The sequence below is a fragment of the Mrakia frigida genome, assembly GCF_051309035.1.
Source record: "Mrakia frigida strain ATCC 22029 unplaced genomic scaffold BDY24scaffold_2, whole genome shotgun sequence".
Classification (NCBI taxonomy): Eukaryota; Fungi; Basidiomycota; class Tremellomycetes; order Cystofilobasidiales; family Mrakiaceae; genus Mrakia; species Mrakia frigida.
The window spans coordinates 1247719-1267060 of NW_027481279.1; the positions used below are offsets into that span (position 1 = coordinate 1247719).

The window sequence follows — 19342 nt, forward strand, 5'->3', positions numbered from 1 at the left end:
GCTCCTGGGCTCTCTCCCTGCCAACTTTCGACAACCTCCCCAACCTGTTCCTTCTCCTAAACCCACGGACAACGAGGAGGAGTTCTTCCGTCGGGACGTCTCTGATCTCGCGAGGTTTAGGGCTCCGACGCCAGACGTAGTCGATGCTTGGGAGGGAAGTTCGAGGAGTGAGAGAATGGACGAGACGCCCCAGGAGTCAAGGAGGAGGGAGGAGGTCAACGGAGATGAGCAGTCGTCGAAGAGTGAACCGACGGAGAGCAGGGAGGATGTCTCGATGGGAGACGCAGAGTATGCTTCGAGAGGCGAAGTTATCGAGTAAGTTCAACCCACTTTCCCTCTCGCTCTCCCGATCTTGACGTTAAGAGTCCGAACGGTGTCGCGTCTCGACGAGGAACTGACCTGGCCCTTCTTTTCTTCTGCAGATCTCGGGAGCAAGACGGCAATCAGCTTCAGATGGACTCCATGCTACCTTCTACCAACGAGTGAGTGGCTTTCGTCTCTCTTCGTCCTTCCCTTCTTCGTCGTTTCGGTTCGAAGACGTCTCAGGACTGACGAAGTCTTCCTTCTCTTCTCTCTCACCTGCCACCTGCCCCTTTTAGCTCCTTTCACGACAACTCGCCCTCGTCTCCAACTTCTACAACGGGTCTCGCTCCCTTCATCGTCTTCGGAAAAGTCCTCGAGACTCAGGTGACTCCTTCGTTTCGTCTTCTCGCCGCGTCGTGCCCTTTTCTCGATGGTGCTGAACTCTTTCTCTCTCCCTCTTTTCTTCTTCCCTTCCTCCAGCTCGGCAGAATCGAGAACGTCTGCCGTCTCAAGGGCCTGGAGACGTTCAAGTCTGCTTTCGCCGCCATCGAACTGGGTTGTCAGAACTATCACGCAGAGTGCGTTTCCGCTCCTTCCCTCTTTCCTCTCGCGCTCGAAGGGAAGCTGATCGAGTCTGTATGCTTGCATCAACAGGTACATAATTACCCGGAAACAGCAGTGGGCCATGATTCATCAACTTCAGGGAGAACTTGAGTGAGCTTCCCAGATCTTTGTCTCCTCGTTCGTGCGACGCGAGCTCATTCCTGTTTTTCTTTCGCTACAGAACCGCCAGGGCTGAGAACTTCGACTTTCGTCGCATGGAGCCGAAGCTAGAGGCCTCGACGGATGAACCTCGAGGAGCTCAGAGGATGGAGCACAAGGAGATGATGGCTCTCAAGGACGAGAACAGAGAGCTGCATAAGAAGCTCGAAGAACGTACGTACTGCCTTGAAACCTCGGTCTGACTGGACTTGCTGCGACGCGTGCTCATCCTGTTCTCGTCTTTCGCCTTTTCAGTCACCAAACAATTCGCCTCCTCCAAGGTTTCCTCTCTACCCAACACCGCCTCGACCTCTTCCAACTCGACCGAGGTCACCTTCCTTCCCTCGCCTCCCAAATCGACCGAACCCTCACCCAACCTCGCTCCCGTTCCTCGATTCGATCCTCCAGCCTCCGCTCCCGTCGTCGCCATCGTCGCTCCTCGTCTTCAAAAGACCGTCGAACCCGAATCAGCCACTCCTCAAGAGGGTGATCGAGACGATCACGAGGAGGAAGAGGAAGAGGAGGATCAACGAGACGAGACTGTCGTTTTGAAGAACGTCGAAAGGGAGGAGGACGAGATCGACGAACTCGACGAGGAGGAAGAAGTCGTTGAGCCAAGGGCTGGGAAGGTTGGGGAGGATGGGAACAAGAAGAAGGTTGTAGAGGAGGAGGGTGCTGATGAGCCGATCGTGGGAATGGGAGTGGGAGAGGGAGAGGAGGAGGAGGAGGAGGAGGAGGACCACGCCGACGACGACGAGGATGGAGGAGCAGGCGATGGGGAATCCGAGGGAGGTATGGTGGATGTTCTGAATGGATTGGGAATCAGGAAGGCTGGAGGAGAGCAGGAGGACGGGGAGACTCAAGCCGGTGAGTATCTCAGCAGCTGCTTGAGCTCGTCGACGCGTCGGACTTGCTGACACTCTGTTTTTTTCGTTCTTCCTTCTGGCTCGTCGCTCTGTCAGCTGGTTCCGACTCCGAACGATCCATCTCAACTGCACCTACGACGGACGGATTGAGCGAGAAGGCTCGTGGGAAGCAGAGGGAAGGTGAGCGCGTCGTCCTCCGTCTCTGTCTCCTTTCTCGTCTTCTCTCGCCTCTGTTGCTGATTCCTCCTCCTCTCGGCGACTCTTTCTCTCTCCGACCTTAGTCACCACCCCTCGTCCAACGATCCAATCCTTCGGGAAACCCAAATCGACTCACGCACTCGCCGTCGCCGCTCAATCGCTTTCTTCTGCCGGAGAGGGTCTCGTCGTCCATCAAGAGCTCGGAACACCTTCGGATCTTCACATGGACTCCGATACTGGAAAAAAGACCTGTGAGTCACCTTTTATCAGCTCTCTATCGTTCCCTTTCTTCCTTCCCGCTGACCTCACACAACTCCTCCTCTCCTTTCCTTTCCTTCCTCCAGCATCCTCTGTTCCGCTCATTGGACACGCCCTGCCGAATCAAACCAACGCTCGAGCTCTACCTCTTCCTACCGATCCTTCTTGGAAGTCCGGGGACGTCCAAGGCACTCTGGACCCAAGCTTCTTCGTCGACACTCCGACGAGAATCAGCTCCTCCTTCCCCCTCACCAGCACCCCGGTTCCCAGCAAGACAACCAAGCCTGTCGAGCTTCAGGAAGGACCCAGGAATCGACTTCTCACTCAGGAGGTGGTTCAGGTGGACGACGAGGACGAGGGTCAGCTCGATTCGGAGGAAGAACAAACGCCTCGAGCTCACCATCGTATGTTCGACGGCTCTTTCCCTCTCGTTTTCCGATTCTCTTCGAGATCCTGACCCTCCGTTCGACTCTTCCTTCTTCGCCGTCTCTCTCGTTCCAGATCATGTCGATCCTCGATCTTCTGTTTCTGATCCTGCTGCTGTTACTCAGCTTGAACTCAGCGAGAAGGCCAAAGGTAAACGACGAGCTCGTGAGAGCTCGGGAGGTCAGCAAGGTGAGCTAGCTGCGTTTTGTCTTCCTCCTCCCCTCAACATCCTGCTGACCCTGACCTTTGCTCGACTCTTTCAGCTCTGGTGTCCCCTCCAACGACTCCGGTTCTTATACAGGCAGCTATCCAGGAGCCTCCTCTCGTCGGAGACTTCGAGCGACGTGAGTGCCCTCGACGCGTCCTCAGGCCTCTTCTCGTCAGAGCTTTTTTACAACACAACGCTGACACATTATGCCTCTCCGGATCTCTTCGTCGACAGCTCGATCGGAATCGCCTTCGCGTTCGTCTCCGCCTTCACCCTCACCTTCAGGCAACTCCGGAGACGAGATGGATATTGAGGGTCGGGACTCCTTGGTTCGAGGTGAGCCCGCTTCAGCCTTTCTCTTTCTCCTTCCTCGTCCGTGCCTTCGAGTCTGATCATTGACGTTCCCTTCTTTTCCCTCCTTCGACGCGACAGCTGAAGCAGATCTTGGGAGGATGTCCGGAGCGCAGGACGTCGCTGCCAACCCCACTGTCAAGGTCCAGAAGGAGACGCGTCTCGGTCGTGAGTCCTTTGTTTCGTTTTTCGTTTCCTTCGACTTCAAAGCGCACTTTCCGATTCCCCTTACACCTTCCTCCCTTCTTTTCTATTTTCTCCTCTCACTTTTTCAGGCTCAGCATCCACCGCCGTCGCTCCTTCGTCCGTCGACGAGTCTCTTCGACAACCTCCCTCCTCTGCCACAACTCCTTCGAACTTCAACTCGGACGGTCTTGCAGCTCACCATGAGCTGAGCCAGTCACTCGTCATGGAGTCGAAGCATCTCGAGGTTCCGAACCCACCAGAGTCGTCTGCGAAAGCTGGATCGGGAGGAGGGAGGAGTCGAACGGTCAACAGTGCGTTTTTTACTCTTCCTTTTTGTCTCTGCGTCTCTCGAATAATTTCCTGACTTCTACTTTCACTTTCCTTCCCTTTGCATCAGCTGCTCCTTCTGGCGAGGGATCTCAAAGTACTCCATCTTCTCCCAACGCTCAGCCCTCCTCCTCTTCTTCCGCTACGTCGTCTGCCAGGCCTCGACGAGGTGCCGCCGCCGCCATCTCCACCACTGTGACGGGTGAGTTCGTTCTCCTTGCTTTTTCTCGAGCGAAGACCGCAGCGTTGACCTTGCTTCCTTCAACACCACTTCTCGCTTCACAGATTCGTCTTCGTCGACTGCTTCAACGTCCTCTCGAGCCCGACCTGATCGACCTAGCCGAGGCGTACACTCATCGACGGGAGCAGATCGTCAGCAGAACGCCGTCGCGTCGTCGTCGAGGGGAGCTTGCAAGCAGTCAAGTCGACCAGGTACCACGGTTCCGAAGGAGGGCTCTGAGCTATCAGTTTCATCGTCGAAGCCGAGTGAGTCTTTACCTTTCATCCCCTCGTCGACGATTCATCTTCTGACTCCCCTTCCCCCTTCCCCGATCTTCCTTCTCAGAGAACGCTAGGAGATCGACGAGATCAGCCTCTACCGACTTCTCGGATCAAGAAGCTCTCGTTTCCGGCTGGATAGAAGATCTGCGTAAGTTCGGCGGTTCCGATCAACGCTGAATCGGTTCGCTGACTCCAACGCGTTCCCGAATCCACAGAGCTTCTACAAGTCGATGGTTCCAAAGAGTCTTCCAAGATCGAGAAGACCGACAAGGTCAACAAGGTCTTCCCTCTTGACAAGCTGGACGGTACGTCTCTTCTCTTCCTTCTCTACGGCTTCGAACTAACGTCCTGTCTCTCCCTCTCCCTTTCGCCTTCGCAGACCTCAACACCATCGCTCTCAAGATCTTCGACGAACTCGGACTTGAAGAGTTTCGACGTCTGTTTGCAGTTGAGATCAGATCGTCCGAGAAAAAGGCACTTGTGAGTCCTTCGAATCCAAACTTCCTCAAGCGAAGCTGACGATGAGACGGGCCTTTCGTTTTTCGTCTCAGCGTGTCCTGGTGAGGTCCGTCATTGGGATCGGCTGCAAACCTGCTTCCAACGTCCTCCATCCGTAAGTCTAGTATAATCCTGCAGCTCGAAAGCGAGAAGTGGAATGCTGACTTCTCCTTTCTCTTCCCGTTCAGTCTCGCAACGAAGCCGATCGCGGCCGCTCTTCGACGAGCCATCGAGGAACTTCCCCTCGGTCGCAGGGAGCGCCTTGGTCTCGACGAGCTTGACGTTGTCTGCGAGGACGAGTGTTTCTTCCCTACCAGCTCCAGGGCTGAGGTCGAAAAGAGCGTCAACACCCACCTTCAGCAGACGGCGTCCGACCTGAGTTCATCCGACTGGTTCGAACGGTTCTATAAAGGGAAGGGAGCTCAGGAGGACCTCGAATCGTTCCTCGTCGAGCATCGGATGGTCCATGCTCTCTTCTGGATCTACAGGATCAGGTACCTGAAGGGGAGGTGAGTCACCGTCCTTCTTTTCGAAAACACAATCTCCGTCATCGAGAATTAACGGCCGAGATCTTGCTGTTCATTTTTGCAGAATGCTGTCTACCGCGAAGAAGAGCTAGGGGTCAGTCTGATTTGTCTTCCTTCTGTCGACACTCCGAAAGCTGATCCTCCTCGCTTCGAAAACCCTCACCCGTCACCCTCCGTCCCTCCTCGTCATGCAGATCTACTCGCCTTTCCTTCTTGGGTCGTTCTTACTTCTCCTTACAATCCTTCCTTCTTGCTTCTGTTTTTCTCTCTCGGTCTCTTTTCATTTTTGGTCTCGACGCGTGCTTTCGACGCGTTCTTTGTACGAACCCTCCCCCAGTCTCTTCCTTTTTATACCCCTTCGCTCCATAACTTTTCCTCGCACAACCCGGCCGGATATACTACCTTCTCCCTACGTAATATGAACGAACTCGCCTACACACGATTGATTAACGACGTCTTTACCCTTTCGAGTCAAAGAAGTCGTCGGAACTTCGAAACATGGGCAAGGGAGAACTTATCGTCCATCTCATCCAACCTCAACCCAAACATCACCCATTCCCTCCTCGTCCCGTTGCTTCTGCTCCCGTCTGCTCTCCTCCTCAGCTCGTTCCTCCGCCGTCTCGCTCCTTTCCAGCCCTCCCACCCTAACCGACGCGACGGTGGCTCTGCTGATCGAAGGTCCGACGGTGGGTGGGTCGTGAGTGGAGGTGAGGAAGGTCTAGTGTTCTTCCGTTGATAGGTAAGATGGAGATGAAGAAGGGTATCAAGGGGAGAGGAAAGAAAGAGAACGAAATCGCTCAGCTCACCTCCGTCTTGACCCAAGTCCCCTTCTTCTGCGTCGTCCTCCCCACCTTCCAAACCCATCCCTCCTCCTCCTCGGAGAGAGGAAATGCTTGCTCCAGCACGATGAGGTCGGAAGTCGAGGAAGCAGGGGAGGAAGGAGCAGGAGCTGTCGAGTCGATGGAAGGACAGCGTTCGACGACGGCTTGGTCGAGCTTCATGGGTTCCAAAAACGAGGTCACTGAAGCCTGAGGGATAGGGAAGGGTTTCAAGTTCAGTTTTCACGCATCCGAGGAGCTTCTCAGAGGACAGACGAGGGCGAAAGGGAGAGAAGTGAAAGCGAGAGCTGGGAACTCACGGCGATCTCCTCTGAGCGCTCCTCCTCCTTGCTGGAAGAGAATGAATTCCCCATCTTGAGAGGTCGAAGAGGTACGAAGCTGCTGCGTTTACGTCCTGGCGTCTTGTTGGCGACGTTCGAAGGAAGGACGTGGTTAGAGGAGGTTAGAGGCGAGGGACAGCGAGGACTGTCGAAACTCATCCCGGCCGAGCTCCCTCTCCCTCTTCTTCTCTCTTCTTGCGTCCAACTCCATCTTTCTCAAACTTCAAAGTCTCCTCTTCTCGTTCACGATCTCCTTAGAATGGCTGGCTACGTTGGTGAGTATAATCAGGACCAGTTTCGCTTTCGAGGCTTGAGAAGTGAAGCCAAGAGAAGCTGATGAGCTCGCTCTTTTCCCTCCTCCTTCCCTCTCTCCACCACAACCTCTTTCTCGAACAGATCTCTCCGCTTCTCTCTCTACAAGGACACCCAAAATAGATGGTCCTGATACCCGAGCAGTCGTGTGGCTCGATATCGATAACACTTTATATCCAAAGTCCAGCAAAGTGAGCTCTTCGACCCTTCAAAGGAAGGAGAGAGATCTCGAGCTGATCTCCTTTGGTTCTTTTTGTTCTGCTCCCTTTCTGTCTCCAGATTCATCTCCTGATGCAGCAGAAGATCCACGGTTCGTCCTCTTCATCTACACCTCTTCATTTTCCACCTCTCAGAAAGCTCTGTCTCTTTGAGGAGGCTCTGGGCCTCAACAACGTCGACAACGTTCGCTCACCTCCGCCCTCCCTCCCCATCGCCTTTCTTTCTTCTTGATTCCGCGTTCTACAGCCTACTTCCTCTCCCTCGGACTCTCAGAGGAGAAGGCTTCTGTGCTGCACAAGAAGTACTACTCGGAGTACGGGCTGGCGATTCGAGGCTTGGTCAAGCACCACGAGATTGGTGAGCTCGACCTCTTCTTTACTTTCCTCTCCTCGACTTCGAGCTCAGAACCTTTATCTGACTCCTCTCCCCCTCTCTTTCCAGACGCGTTGGACTACGATCGAGTCTGCGACGCTTCTCTGCCGTTAGAGGAAATCCTTTCGTACAACCCTGAACTTCGGAAACTGCTCCAAGACATTGACCCTTCCAAGGCTCGAATACTCGGTTCGTCCCTCCTGCCGTCCTCATTCCTTTGGCGTGTCTCGTAGTGCTGAATGTCGTCTCTTATGTATATACAGGTCTCACCAACGCTTACAAAACTGTGAGTGGTTGACTGTGCATTCGCGTCGGTCGGAAGTCGACGTTGGGCTAATCTGCGTCCCTCCTGTTCCTCCTCCAAACTCACAGCATGGTCTTCGGGTTCTCAACATCATCGGTGTATCGGACCTCATCGAGGCTCTCGTCTACTGCGACTACGGTCGACCCGATAACGACTTTGGCTGTAAGCCTGAAGCTGGATTCTTCAACGAGGTTCGTCGCGTCGTCTCTTCTCTCACCCTTCATCTCGTTCATCTCGTTCATCTCGTTCTCGTTCCTTCGGAGGAATAAAGCTTTGATTCGAAGAGAAGCTACCATGGAACTTCATGTTTAACTTTTGCTGATCCCCTCTCCGTATCTCTATCCTCCTCGTCGACGATTTCCAGGCAACCGCGTTCGCTTTCCCCTCCCACCCTCCCGACACTCCTCTCCCAACCCAGTATTTCGTCGACGACTCTCTGCTGAAGTCAGTATATCCCTCCTTATTCCATCATCCCAGTAAGGACCACGGTTCCTGACTCTCGACGCGTCTCTCCTTCCTCTTCTTCGTCTTCTTCCCTCAGCATCACCGCTTCCCTCGACCTCGGATTCAAGTCCGTTCACTTCAAGGAGAAGGGAGAGTGGGATACCGACCACGGGAGGGTGAACAACCTGCCTGTGAAGGGGAAGGAAGGGCTCGTGGTGACGACTGTGGATGATTTGGAGGCTTTGAGGGAGGTTTGGTCCGAGATTTTCTTTGACGGGAGCGAGAGGAAGTAGAGCACGTCGGAGGCAGGAGACAGGCTTGGTCGCTTTAGCTGAGTGCATGGATTGCTTGTATCGATGATCGTATCAGTAATTCGCTATCTGAGAGGAAGCACGGAGGGATGAGAGGAGATGAAAAAGGGGAAGCGAGCGAGAGACGGGCGGTTCCTTCGGAATTTTCCGCGCGCAGATTTGCACCAATCTCGACGCGACTTGTTCCCAGCGTGTGTCCCAAGAACCAAGCTTTGTGTGAAGACTTCACCTCGGCTCGAACCCCTACAAGGACAGAATCTGGCGGGTCGTTGCAACGAACAATCGAGAAACAGCAAACAACCCGAGGTCTCCTTCTTTTTCCTTCGCTCCTCTTTGCCGCTCTTCAAACGTAAAATCAACCACATCCTAGATCTCTTCCGACCACTTTAATCTTGCCTGTGTGTTTCGGCGCACCCAAAAGCGCCGTCGAGATCTGTCTCTCGTCGCGTCGTCGGAGAGGAGCGTTGGGGATGGATTCTGTCGATCTGAAGCGGCGAGGAGAAGAGGTGAAAGAGTGCTCTGAGCTGAAGCTGAAGGGAGAACAGAGATAAGGATGAGAGAGAAGGTTCCGAGATTCTCGAAGCCTCAGTTTGATGAAAAGAGAGACGGAGCTTCTTCGATGGGGAAGGGGGGAGCGGAGGAGGAGGACAAGGCCTTGGTGTTTGTTCCTTTCTGTTGTTTTCCCTTCGGCTCTCAGTTGAAAAATCTGCCTCGGCTCCCTGTTGAGAAGGAGGAACTTTCACTATTTCGAGGTGGAGCAAATTTTCCTCGTTTGTTGATCTTTCTGGGAAGAAGAAAGCGGCAGAGAAGGAGGAGATCCGAAAGAGTCGCCCCTCCTTTCTTCTCCTCCTCCCCAACCCCATCCTTCTCCTCCCCTTCTCCCTTTTCTTGAGTCGTTCGCTCCGCCGTCGACGTACGTCGTCCCTTCCCAGGCGTCTCCCTCCTCTCCCAGTACTCCTTAATAGAGATGGTTCCCTCTGCTGCTCCTTCGCAATCGTACGCTTTCGTGACCCTTCTCTCGTCGACGTCGTACCTGTGAGTCGTCGTTCTTCTTCTTTCTCCTTGCTTCTCTCTCTCTCTCTGTCTCTCTCTCTCTCTCTCTCTCTCTTCTCGCGCTCCTACTGACTGACTCTCTGTGGTTCTCTGTTTCTCTTCAGCCCTGGTGCTCTCGTTCTTGGTCACTCTCTTCGTTCTCTCCATCGTCCTTCGTCGTTGAATCCGATTCCGTTCAAACTCGTCTGTCTCGTTACGCCGGAAACGGTCGACGCAAAGAGCATCAAGCAGCTCAGGGAAGTTTGGGATCTCGTAGTAGGAGTAGAAGTGTTGGAATGTTCAGGACAGCAGGAGGGACTCGGTCTTCTAGGTCAGTCCATCAGAGAGGAAGGAGAGGAGGGAGGAAGGAGCAGCGAGCGAGCTTCTGGGGGACCCAGTTCAACAACAAGACGGAATGACGACAAAGATGGCGAAGGCGAAGAAGATGCCTCCTCTGCTAGTATATACGAGGACGACGAGGAGGAGGAGGAAGTGGTGAAGGGAGGACTCGAGGATGTTGACTTGACAGGAGCAGCTAGAACCGAGATTGTTTGCTCCTCCTTCTCCTTGTCTCTCTCTCTCTCTCTCTCTCTCTTCCTTTTCCTCTTTTGATTCAAACAAACAAGACTAGCGACCACCTCGCTCGCTCTTCTTTTGAACTTGTTGACCACCCTCCTTTCCTTGCTCATCCTTCCTCCCTTCGCTCTCTCTATCTCTCTCTCTCTCTCTCTCTCTCCGTCCTCCTCCTTCAACTCTGCCGCAGCCTCAGACGAGCTGACCTCCCCTCTTCTCTTCTCTCGCAGGTCGACCTGACCTCGCTACGGTTCTCACCAAACTGCACGTCTTCCGACTCGCTCCCTTCACAAAAATCATCTTCCTCGACGCGGACGTCTTGCCTCTGCGACCTCTCTCCCATCTCTTCGCCATCCCTCATCCGTCAGTCCTCCTCTCTCGCTATACGTCACTTTCCAACCGACGATCTCTTCCAGGTCCTGACCTTTTTTGACGTCCAACAGGTTCTCTGCTGCTCCGGATACTGGATGGCCGGACTGCTTCAACTCGGGAGTGATGGTCCTCGAACCCTCGGAGCAGACCTTCGAAGGCCTGAGGGAGATGATGCTCGCTGGAAAGGGTCAACGAGGCGGAGGCTCGTTCGATGGCGGAGATCAAGGGTGAGTTCAGATTCTGCTTCGAGAAAGAGTTGAGAGACCGATGCTGACTTGGGTCTTGTTTCGTACGAGCAGGATCTTGAACCAGTACTTCAACGGAGAGGATGGACGACCTGAATGGAATCGGATCAGCTTCACGTTCGTTCCAACTCTCTAGTCTTCTTTTTCCACTCGTCGCTGACCTCTTCTCTCCTCTCGATAACAGCTACAACACAACTCCTACGGCTGCCTATACGTTCGTTTCTCCCCTCGTCTTCTCCTTCGAAGTTCGAATCCCATCGCTGACGACCTCGACGCGTCTCTCATCTCCTCTTCCTCTCCCACACAGCTACGCTCCTGCCTACTCCCACTACGGTCCCACCATCAACTGCGTTCACTTCATCGGAGCCAACAAACCCTGGTCCTCCCTCTCCTACCGAGCTTCTCGACCTACTCCCTGCGAAAACCTCCCCTTCGACTACCAGTCCCTCGTCGATCGTTGGTTCGGAGTCTACGACAAGTTCGTTCGATCCTCAGCCGAGGACCAGAAGAGATTCGAAGTCCCCGTCAACGTCGCCGCCTGGGAGGAGGAAGGTTCTCGAGCTACCGCTGCGTCGTACGGACTGGAGGAGCTCAAAGCCATCGCTACTCAAGGCTGGGGAAACCGAGACGCCGCTGAGGGAGGCTACACGAGCTTGCCTCTCGATGGAAGGATCGATCTCATGCGAGCGAGACTCCTCCCTGCCGTCGTTGAGTCCGAGAAGGAGGTCGAGCAACCGCACCAGCATCACGAGGAAGCGACGAGGATCGTGTCTCCTCAGCCCGTCCTCCACGCAGGGACTCCCTACTTTGCTATCTGGGATCCAGCACTCGGACCTCCTCCGAAGGGAGAGGGGAAAGAGTTTCATCAGATGCAAGAGCCGATTGACTCCAAGTACGGGAACGCTTGGGATGCGAGTGCTTGGGAGGCGAAGGAGGACGAGAGGAGGTGGAGGGAAGGTGGGCAGGGAGGTCAGGCTGTTTGGGATGTGCCTCTGGAGCTGAGAGATGGAAGGTCAGTCAAATCGTTCTGTTTCCCTTCGACTTCGCTCTTGGTTCGACGCGTCGACGAAACGAGAACTCGTTCGCTGACCTCTCTTCGCTCCTTCTGTGCCCTCGTTTCGGCAGGTACAACGTGACCACTCAACAGGCCGACTCTTCTCTCGTCGGAAAGATCTTCCCCTGGGAGTCTCGAACTCGATCAGCACCCTCTCGAGTCTTCCCTCGAGGCGAAACCCCTCCGCCAGCTCGCTCCTCTCCTCCCTCCTCCAACCAAACCGTCCACGACCACACCCAGTCGGAGAATCAGTATCCTCACCACCATAACCACCAACCTCCTCCTCCTGCCACCTTCCAATCGGCGAGCAAGTACGTGAACGCCTGGGACGCCGTCCCTGCGATTCAGAAATACGTCACTCGTCTCACCGGTCCTCCCGCCAACAAAGGCAAGCCGATTTCGTCGTCGTCGTCGAGAGGAGGGAGCGAAGGAACCAGGACTCCTCCTGGAAGTCGAGGGAGACGAGAGGAGAGAGGTCATGGTGGTCTGGGAGGGAGGAAGGAACCGAGTCGAGATGGAGGCGACGAGGGAGACGACGAGGAAGAGGAGAGCGAGGAGAGTCAGAGTGAGGCTCATGGAGAGACGACTCCTCCTGCTGGGAAGAAGAGGGATGGTCGAGGTGGAGGTGGTGGTGGCGGAGGAGCAGGTTTGGCGAGACCTAGCAGTCGAGGGAGTCGAGGAGGAGATCAACACGGACACGGAGGATCGTCGTCTCGAGGACACAACAACTCGTCTTCGGCTTCCTACACCTACCCTTCTCACGGAAACCCCTCCAAAAACTACGCCAACTCCACTTCTCAAACCGATCGAACAGGAACTCGAGAGGCAGGAGTCCAGTACCACGACGACCGAGACGACGCTCAGAGCGAGTCAGCCTCGTCAACCAACGCTTCTCAACTCGAGTCCGGATCCTCAACTCCCACCAACTCTTCCCAGGAACGAGAACGGCTCTCTCGACACTCTCCTTCTCAACAACGACCTCCCGCTCATCCTTCGGCTCCTACCTCTCCCGTCACCGCCACGTCCTCCGTCCCTCCTCTTCGAGCCGCCGCTTCCAAGTCTGGCTCGGCCGCATCTGCTCAAGAAGATCTCGGGAACCTCAAGAGGTACGGCTTCGAGCCTTCCAAGCCCAAGCTGCCTCTCAGGAGGAGAAGTCAAGAGCAGGAGGAGTTCGAGAGGGAGAGGGAGAAGGAACGAGAGAGGGTGGCTGCGTTGACCTCTGTAGGAGGAGGGTTGGCTCATGCGAGACAGGAGAGCTCGGAGACGGTGACGAGCGCGGGGACGAGTGCTGGGGTTGTCACGCCGCTGGGGAGTCCGGAGATGGATGAAGGAGCGGGAGAAAGAGGAGGAAGGTTTGCTGGGAAGATGGGAGGAGTGGGAGGGCAGGGTACTGGGAAGGGCAGGACTTGGGGTGAGTTTGAGTTGCGCTCCTTCTTCTGGGGTATCGGAGATGGTGGGATCGACGAACCGATGAGACGGACAACCGTCGAGCGCTCTCCTCGTCTCACCTTACTGACCGCCTCCTCTTCTTTCTTCTTTCTTCAGATCCCGCTCGAAACGTCGAGCAGTTCAAAACAGAGACGGTCTCGGTTCTGCACCGGTTCATGAGGTCGGCTCAAGAGGAGCAGCAGCAGCAACAGCAGCAGTAACTTCGACACTCACTCGACGCGTCTCACCTCGACTCAACCTCCTCCTTCCTTCCCTCCCTACCGCTTCGGTTTAGGTCTTTGCCTTTCCTACATACACTAGATGGTGCTTTTGCTTTTTTCAATCGCTTTGCTCCTGTCTCTTCTCTCTTCTCGTTTCTCGTCCTTCTCTATTCTTCTAGTCGTTCGTTTCACTCCTTCGCTCTCTCGTCTCCTTCTTGCATCTAGATTAGACTTTGCCTACCCTCTTCGCTGTCTTCCACCCTCCAACTACACCTCTGTCGTACCCGCATGCACATTTTACCTACACGCCCTCACTCACTTGCTCGTCCCGTTTCGTTTCGTTTCGTTTCGTTTCTTCGCTCCTTGTGCCTTCACGTTCAAACTCTACTCTACCATCGCGATCGTTTCTCTACCACTTTCAACCTACTTACCTGCTACTGCTACAGTCCTAACGATTTCTTCTCCACATCTCTGCAACCAAAAACGTTTTCAACCGAGTCTCGTCCGTTCTGCGACGAGTCCTCGCCTTCGCTTCGTTTCGTTCCATTTTGCTTTCATTTCTTTATTTTTCGCAGGGTTTTCAGATACACGCAGTTTGCCTCGATTTTCAATCTTGTGGTCGGGGCAGGGAAGGGAAGAAGTCAGAGGGGGATGCGAGGAACGGACGAGGGAGACCGGAGACGAGAAGAGGTAGAAACAGAGGAGACAAAGGTGAGAGAAAGGGAAAATAGAGCTCGGCCTGAAGCTCCAAGTTTCTCTAGAAGGGATAAGCGCTTTACCTGAAGGATGCAGAAAGTGGTAGAGCTTTCTTTCAAAGTCCATTCAGGCAGACTAGAACGAGAAACAAGAACAACCTTGACGCCAAGCCGAGTCTCTCGCTGTAGAGTTCGAATTGATCTCGAGCATCCCACTGACAACGTAGAGCAGGTTCAAAACTACCCCCTCGCCCAGGACCCGAGCCCACAGCCATCTCTATGATCGTTCTTGATTCGCGGCGAGAGAACTAGAAGTCGACAACGTCGGGCCTTCCTTCGTTTCCCTTTCAAATTTGCGTCAAGAACCTGCTCAGCAAGAGACTGGGTATGGATGATGTCAATTATCCTTGTGCTCCCTTCATCCACACTTCCCCCTTGCTACTTCTCATTGCATTGACAGATGGAGTCTCCGACGCGTCGTCCAGCCGAACATGACGCGTCTTCAACGCGTTGCGTCTGTGCGCGGGATGACTTACAACGAGTTCAGTGCGGAATTCATTGAATCTTCGCTACACAGTAGCTCTCACTGGAGCCGCTTCGCCCAGTAGTCAAAGGAAGGCTGGAAAGAGAGGAAACGGCGACAAGCCGTACCGAGGTCGCCTTTTGAGCTTCTCCTTCTAAGCTTCGAAGCGAAGAAGACTCATACTGCCTACAGATTAGAATTCAAAGCACAAAGAGGAAGTGCGAATAGAGCCTGATGGCCTTTTGATCCGGACGAAGGATAAAACGGTCTACGACGAGGCGACCTCGACGGCAGCTCGACAAGGCGAGCTCAATTCAGGCAAAGGGATATATATTCCTGGGACTGCTGAGCTATATTCGACCAACTGGATCTCTCCATCCATCAACCGGGTCTCTTAATAAAATTTGCGTCCGCTTGACGACGAGCGACCCCGCATCAAGTTTGAGCTCGCTGGTTCGTTTCCCCTCCAACTCCAACTCCCTCTCCCTCTTTCTCGAAGCTGGAAAGCTCGTACGCCTCAGCGTCGCCGCCATCCATCCAACGAATCCTTTCGTCGACATGGCTCCTCGCAAAGCAGCAGTCCAGGCCGCCAACAATCTCGCTGTAGCTAGGATAGGATCAGCAGGAGCAGGAGACATTCCAAAGTCGGGAGTCGCTGGGGTGGGAACAAAGGTCCCAGCTTTCCTCAACAAGCTCTACTCGTGAGTCCTCTTTCGTTAGCTTATATGCTAGCTCGACGTCGTGCTGGACGAGAGTACTGTGGGAGTCTAAGGGAGAGAAGGAAGTGGGGAAGAAGAGCAAAGGAGAGAGGAAGGAAGGGAAGACGTCAACTCCCTTTACCCTTTGCCGGTTCAACAAGGAGCGATCCTTTCCTCTCCTCCTCAAGCTCGAGACCGATCCCATCCCTCTTTGTCCACTCGTCTCTACAGCATGGTCAACGATCCTTCGACGGACGAACTCATTCACTGGTCAGGCGACGGGGATTCCTTCTTCGGTACGTGAGAGCTCCTCCTCCTTGTTCCTGTTCCTCCTCCCTCTCTCTCCTCCCTCCCGCTTCCAACCTTTCCATCCTTGGTCTAAGCTGACTCCATCACCTTGTCTGGGCTTTCTCGCCTCCCCTCACAGTTCCCAACCATGAACGCTTCGGAAAGGAGCTCCTTCCTCGTTTCTTCAAGCACTCCAACTTCTCCAGCTTCGTCAGGCAGCTCAACATGTTCGTTCTTTCCTTTCTCCTCCTTTGTCCGACCTTCTCTGTCCCTACTCGGAGCTCAGAGCTAACTAGAATCGCATCTTTTGCACCAGGTACGGCTTCCACAAGGTCCCTCATCTTCAAACAGGCGTCCTCGAGCCCAACTCCTCGACCGAGCTCTGGGAGTTCGTCAACCCAAACTTCCTTCGCGACCAACCTGACCTCCTCCCTCTCGTTCAACGCAAAAAGACTCAAACCGAAGGAGTCTCCACCAACCTCGTTTCCTCCTCCCTCGACGCTTCTTCCTCTCAACCCACCGCTTCCTCCTCCAAAGCTGGCCCTTCCGGTACCTCCTCCCACCCTCTCGACCTCCAAACCGTCCTCTCTGGAATCACCAACATCCGAGCGCAACAGGCATCCATCTCACAGGAACTCAAGGACCTCCAGAACTCGAACGCTCATCTCTGGCAGGAGGCTCTCGCGTCGAGAGAACGACACAAGCGTCACCAGGAGACGACGGATCGAATTCTCAGGTTCCTGGCTGGTGTGTTCGGAGCGGGAGCTGCTGGAGACATGGCTGGTGGAGGTAGTGGGAGCGGTGGGGCGAGCGGATCAGCTGAGAGTCCTGCCAGTGATCAGGGAGGAGCAGGAGACAAGGGGAAGGGGAAGGGGAAGCGAGGAGTTGCGGTCGTGCCGAAGGATCGAGCAAGGTTGATGATCGGAGATGGGAGGATTGGACTGGCAGACGAGGACGCCGGGGACGACGCTGGGTTGGAGGAGATTGAGCTTCCGTACGCTGATGGGGAGGACGAGGAGATGGAGGAAATCTCGTCGAGTAAGTTTCCGTTCCTCTTCTCCGAGCGGACGGTCCGTCGAGTCCGAGCTAACGAACTCCTTCTCTCTTCTCGCCATCGCTCTATAACAGGCCGCTTCAACGAGGCTTTCTCTCCTACAACCGACAACGTCCCAAAGTTTGGGGGACCTCCGCCTCGAAACAACGCTCCCAACACTCGCTCCTCTTCTTCCTCCATTCGAAACCTCGACTCTCCTCCTGAACAACGATTCACCACCCTCTCTCCTTCCAACCACGCAACCACTTCCTCTACACCCACCGCCCGACCATCTCCTCTCAACAACAGCCTAGCCCTTTCCTTCCCCAATCTCCCGCTTCCAAACTCCCCTCAAACCAACCACGCGATGCCTTCGGATCCTCAACCTCCTTCCCCTCAACCTCTCTCTCCCTTCAGTCAGTGGATGAACGCCGACGTACACCTCCCGGCAACCCTCAACGTACCCGACACCAACGCTTACGCCTCCTCCTCTCAAAACCCGACCGGAAACGTCGCAGGTCTCGTCACCGATTACCCTTACACCTTCTCTCCACCTCCTCCACTCTCCCAATCCACCCTCGTTCCTCCTCCCTTCAACTTCAACAACGACTTCACCTCCTCCTCAAACAACCCAGCCCGACCTCTTTCTCCATCCACTCTCGCCCACCTCTCCACCTCCATCCGAAACGAGGCTCTCGCAGGTCCCTCCACCGCTCACGCCTCCCAACTCGGCAAGGCCTACAAATCCACCGAGGACATCGCCGCCGACGTCGACCGTCTCCAGACGAGCATCGCAGCTCTCGTCTCGAGCTTGGGGTTGGACTCGAACGCTGCTGCTCAGCTGAGGGGAGAGGTCATCGACGGACCGAACGGACCTCACCAGCATCTCCACCACGACGCGACGAACGGACTTCCTTCGACGGCAGGCGGCTACGGAGACTTCGACATCAACTCGTTCTTGATGAACGACGTCGAGGTCCACGGGTCGGACGGGCTGTTGAACGGGGAAGGGAGTGGAATGGTGAACGGAGCGGGAGGAGGGCACGCGGGGGAGGAGATTGAAGATCTTGCTTCAGTTGGGAGTGAAGACTTCGACACGATGATGGCTGGACCTGTGGTTGGAGGTGGAGCGTCGAGAGGGAAGAAGAGGAAGTCGGAGGGTGGAGTCTGGGAGGACGGGGAGGGAGGAGAGTTTGGATTCGCAGCTGGGGACGAGGACGCGTCGAGGAAGAAGGGGAAAGAGAGTGAACGATCGTAATGCGCAACTTTTACTTCACAGAGCAGAGGAGGCCGATTGAGCAGATATATTGGACGGGGGAAGGAGAGAAACTTCTCGTTGTCCTCCTCCTGTTTGTGCGGCAAGGATTGGATTGGAAAGAAGAGAAAGAGCTGCTGAACGATCGACGTCTCCTTAGGCTCGACATAAAATTCAATGGGGGGAAAGTACAGCTTGATGCAAGTGTTGGGAGGAGGACAGCAACAGATGAGAAAAGAGAGGAAGAAGAGACCAGCCTCTCTTACTAACCCTATCCCCTTGAGAAGGTCCATTGAGGCTCCGCCTTGTCGGTTGAAGATAGGGAGGTCGAGCGAAGTCAGTCGACGCGTCTTCCTTTCCTTCCTTCTGACCTTCCTTCGCCTCCATGGACCGCCTCCATGGACTCACAAAACATTTTTGATTGAGCTATCTATATAATTAATACTCCAAGCAAAAATGCTAGACTTGATTAGATCCGTGGAGGACAAGAGGACAAGCCTCGCTGGCTATCTAACCAGTTGCATCGGACAAAGTCCGACGACGCGTCTGCTTTTTATTCCCATCGAGTTTCTACCTCTGCCGCCACCTTGAGCGTCTTGTTTTACAATGCAGAGGAAAATCTTGAACCTTGAGAACCTTCGTCGAAGTTACGTCTTCTGGGCTGAAGGTCATTCGGATTGCATCAGGTCAGAGTCAGACACCGCGTCTCCCTCTCCCTCCGCTTCACTTCCTATTCTTTCCTTGGCCTTCAAACACAGGATATAAACTTGAAGTTAGATCCTCAAACCCTCGGAGGGTTCATTGAGGCTGAGTCTCGTTGATCATACTGTCGGTCCGGCAAAGCCAGACGACTGGTCGCTTTTTGTTCTCCTTCACCCCCGTCTAATTTCACTCCCGGCCGAATACCTACAGTAAATTACTTGGACCAGGAGAGGATCAGTCAAGGTTGAATTTTGTGACTCCCGGAGACGCGACGGCGAGGGCTTGACCTGCCACTTCCCAGGTTTTCCCCTCTAGGCGGGTTCATGGTGCCGAGTTCCCTTTCCGTTTTCGCTTAGCGACTCGGATCCCTACAACCTCTCAAACAGCGAGTGCTACCAGACGACGGATCGTCCAGTTTGGCAGTCTTCCAGAGCCATCATCGTCGAACACAACTACCTAGCTCTGAAATTGCAGTTCCCTTTCGTCAGTTTCACGTCCGATCTCACGCTTGCGGCGCTCTCTTGAGCGTCGAACCAACATCCGACTGGATCGCCTTGTTCCTTCTCGATCCAGTACCAGACCAGTCTCTCCATCTCAAGCGAGATCGTGGCGGCGCCCAGCTCTTCATTCCCAACCAACATCGAAGTCTCGTTCCAAGTCTGAGACCGCTTGGGGAGGATGGAGACGTCGA

The 19342-nt window shown here is 54.6% G+C and overlaps 5 protein-coding genes across 5 annotated transcripts; 4 read left to right on the forward strand and 1 right to left on the reverse strand.

Annotated features, from left to right (window-relative positions):
- Positions 1 to 1729: 1729 nt before the first annotated feature.
- BDY24DRAFT_376045 (uncharacterized protein) lies at positions 1730 to 5863 on the forward strand. Its single transcript, XM_076638625.1, has 18 exons — positions 1730 to 1932; positions 2028 to 2111; positions 2213 to 2380; positions 2474 to 2791; positions 2889 to 3002; positions 3077 to 3157; positions 3256 to 3357; positions 3454 to 3540; positions 3648 to 3869; positions 3956 to 4087; positions 4171 to 4371; positions 4451 to 4534; positions 4602 to 4691; positions 4766 to 4866; positions 4938 to 4999; positions 5073 to 5393; positions 5476 to 5505; positions 5606 to 5863. Exons 1-17 carry the CDS (start codon positions 1761 to 1763, stop codon positions 5501 to 5503), a joined length of 2367 nt encoding a protein of 788 aa, XP_076500949.1. The 5' UTR covers positions 1730 to 1760; the 3' UTR covers positions 5504 to 5505; positions 5606 to 5863.
- Positions 5864 to 5925: 62 nt separating this feature from the next.
- Positions 5926 to 6687, reverse strand: BDY24DRAFT_376048 (uncharacterized protein). The gene is made up of 3 exons (XM_076638626.1): positions 6550 to 6687; positions 6218 to 6439; positions 5926 to 6129 (listed from the first exon to the last, which is right to left on the reverse strand). Exons 1-3 carry the CDS (start codon positions 6601 to 6603, stop codon positions 5938 to 5940), a joined length of 468 nt encoding a protein of 155 aa, XP_076500950.1. The 5' UTR covers positions 6604 to 6687; the 3' UTR covers positions 5926 to 5937.
- A 67-nt stretch (positions 6688 to 6754) lies between these two features.
- On the forward strand, positions 6755 to 8593 carry BDY24DRAFT_376049 (Haloacid dehalogenase-like hydrolase-domain-containing protein). Its single transcript, XM_076638627.1, has 9 exons — positions 6755 to 6845; positions 6967 to 7073; positions 7162 to 7192; positions 7348 to 7458; positions 7543 to 7662; positions 7737 to 7759; positions 7846 to 7968; positions 8142 to 8221; positions 8319 to 8593. The coding sequence occupies exons 1-9, from the start codon at positions 6830 to 6832 to the stop codon at positions 8512 to 8514; spliced, it is 807 nt and encodes a 268-aa protein (XP_076500951.1). The 5' UTR covers positions 6755 to 6829; the 3' UTR covers positions 8515 to 8593.
- A 906-nt stretch (positions 8594 to 9499) lies between these two features.
- On the forward strand, positions 9500 to 13457 carry BDY24DRAFT_411740 (glycosyltransferase family 8 protein; the record flags this gene model as incomplete). The annotated part of the gene is made up of 9 exons (XM_076642968.1): positions 9500 to 9567; positions 9690 to 9895; positions 10368 to 10500; positions 10581 to 10736; positions 10809 to 10871; positions 10939 to 10968; positions 11062 to 11766; positions 11880 to 13219; positions 13354 to 13457. 9 exons carry the CDS (start codon positions 9500 to 9502, stop codon positions 13455 to 13457), a joined length of 2805 nt encoding a protein of 934 aa, XP_076500952.1.
- A 2121-nt stretch (positions 13458 to 15578) lies between these two features.
- Positions 15579 to 16419, forward strand: BDY24DRAFT_331417 (uncharacterized protein; the record flags this gene model as incomplete). The annotated part of the gene is made up of 3 exons (XM_076637127.1): positions 15579 to 15669; positions 15801 to 15888; positions 15978 to 16419. Coding segments are annotated over 3 exons (621 nt in total), but the record flags the coding sequence as incomplete, so codon positions are not given.
- Between the last annotated feature and the right edge of the window lie 2923 nt (positions 16420 to 19342).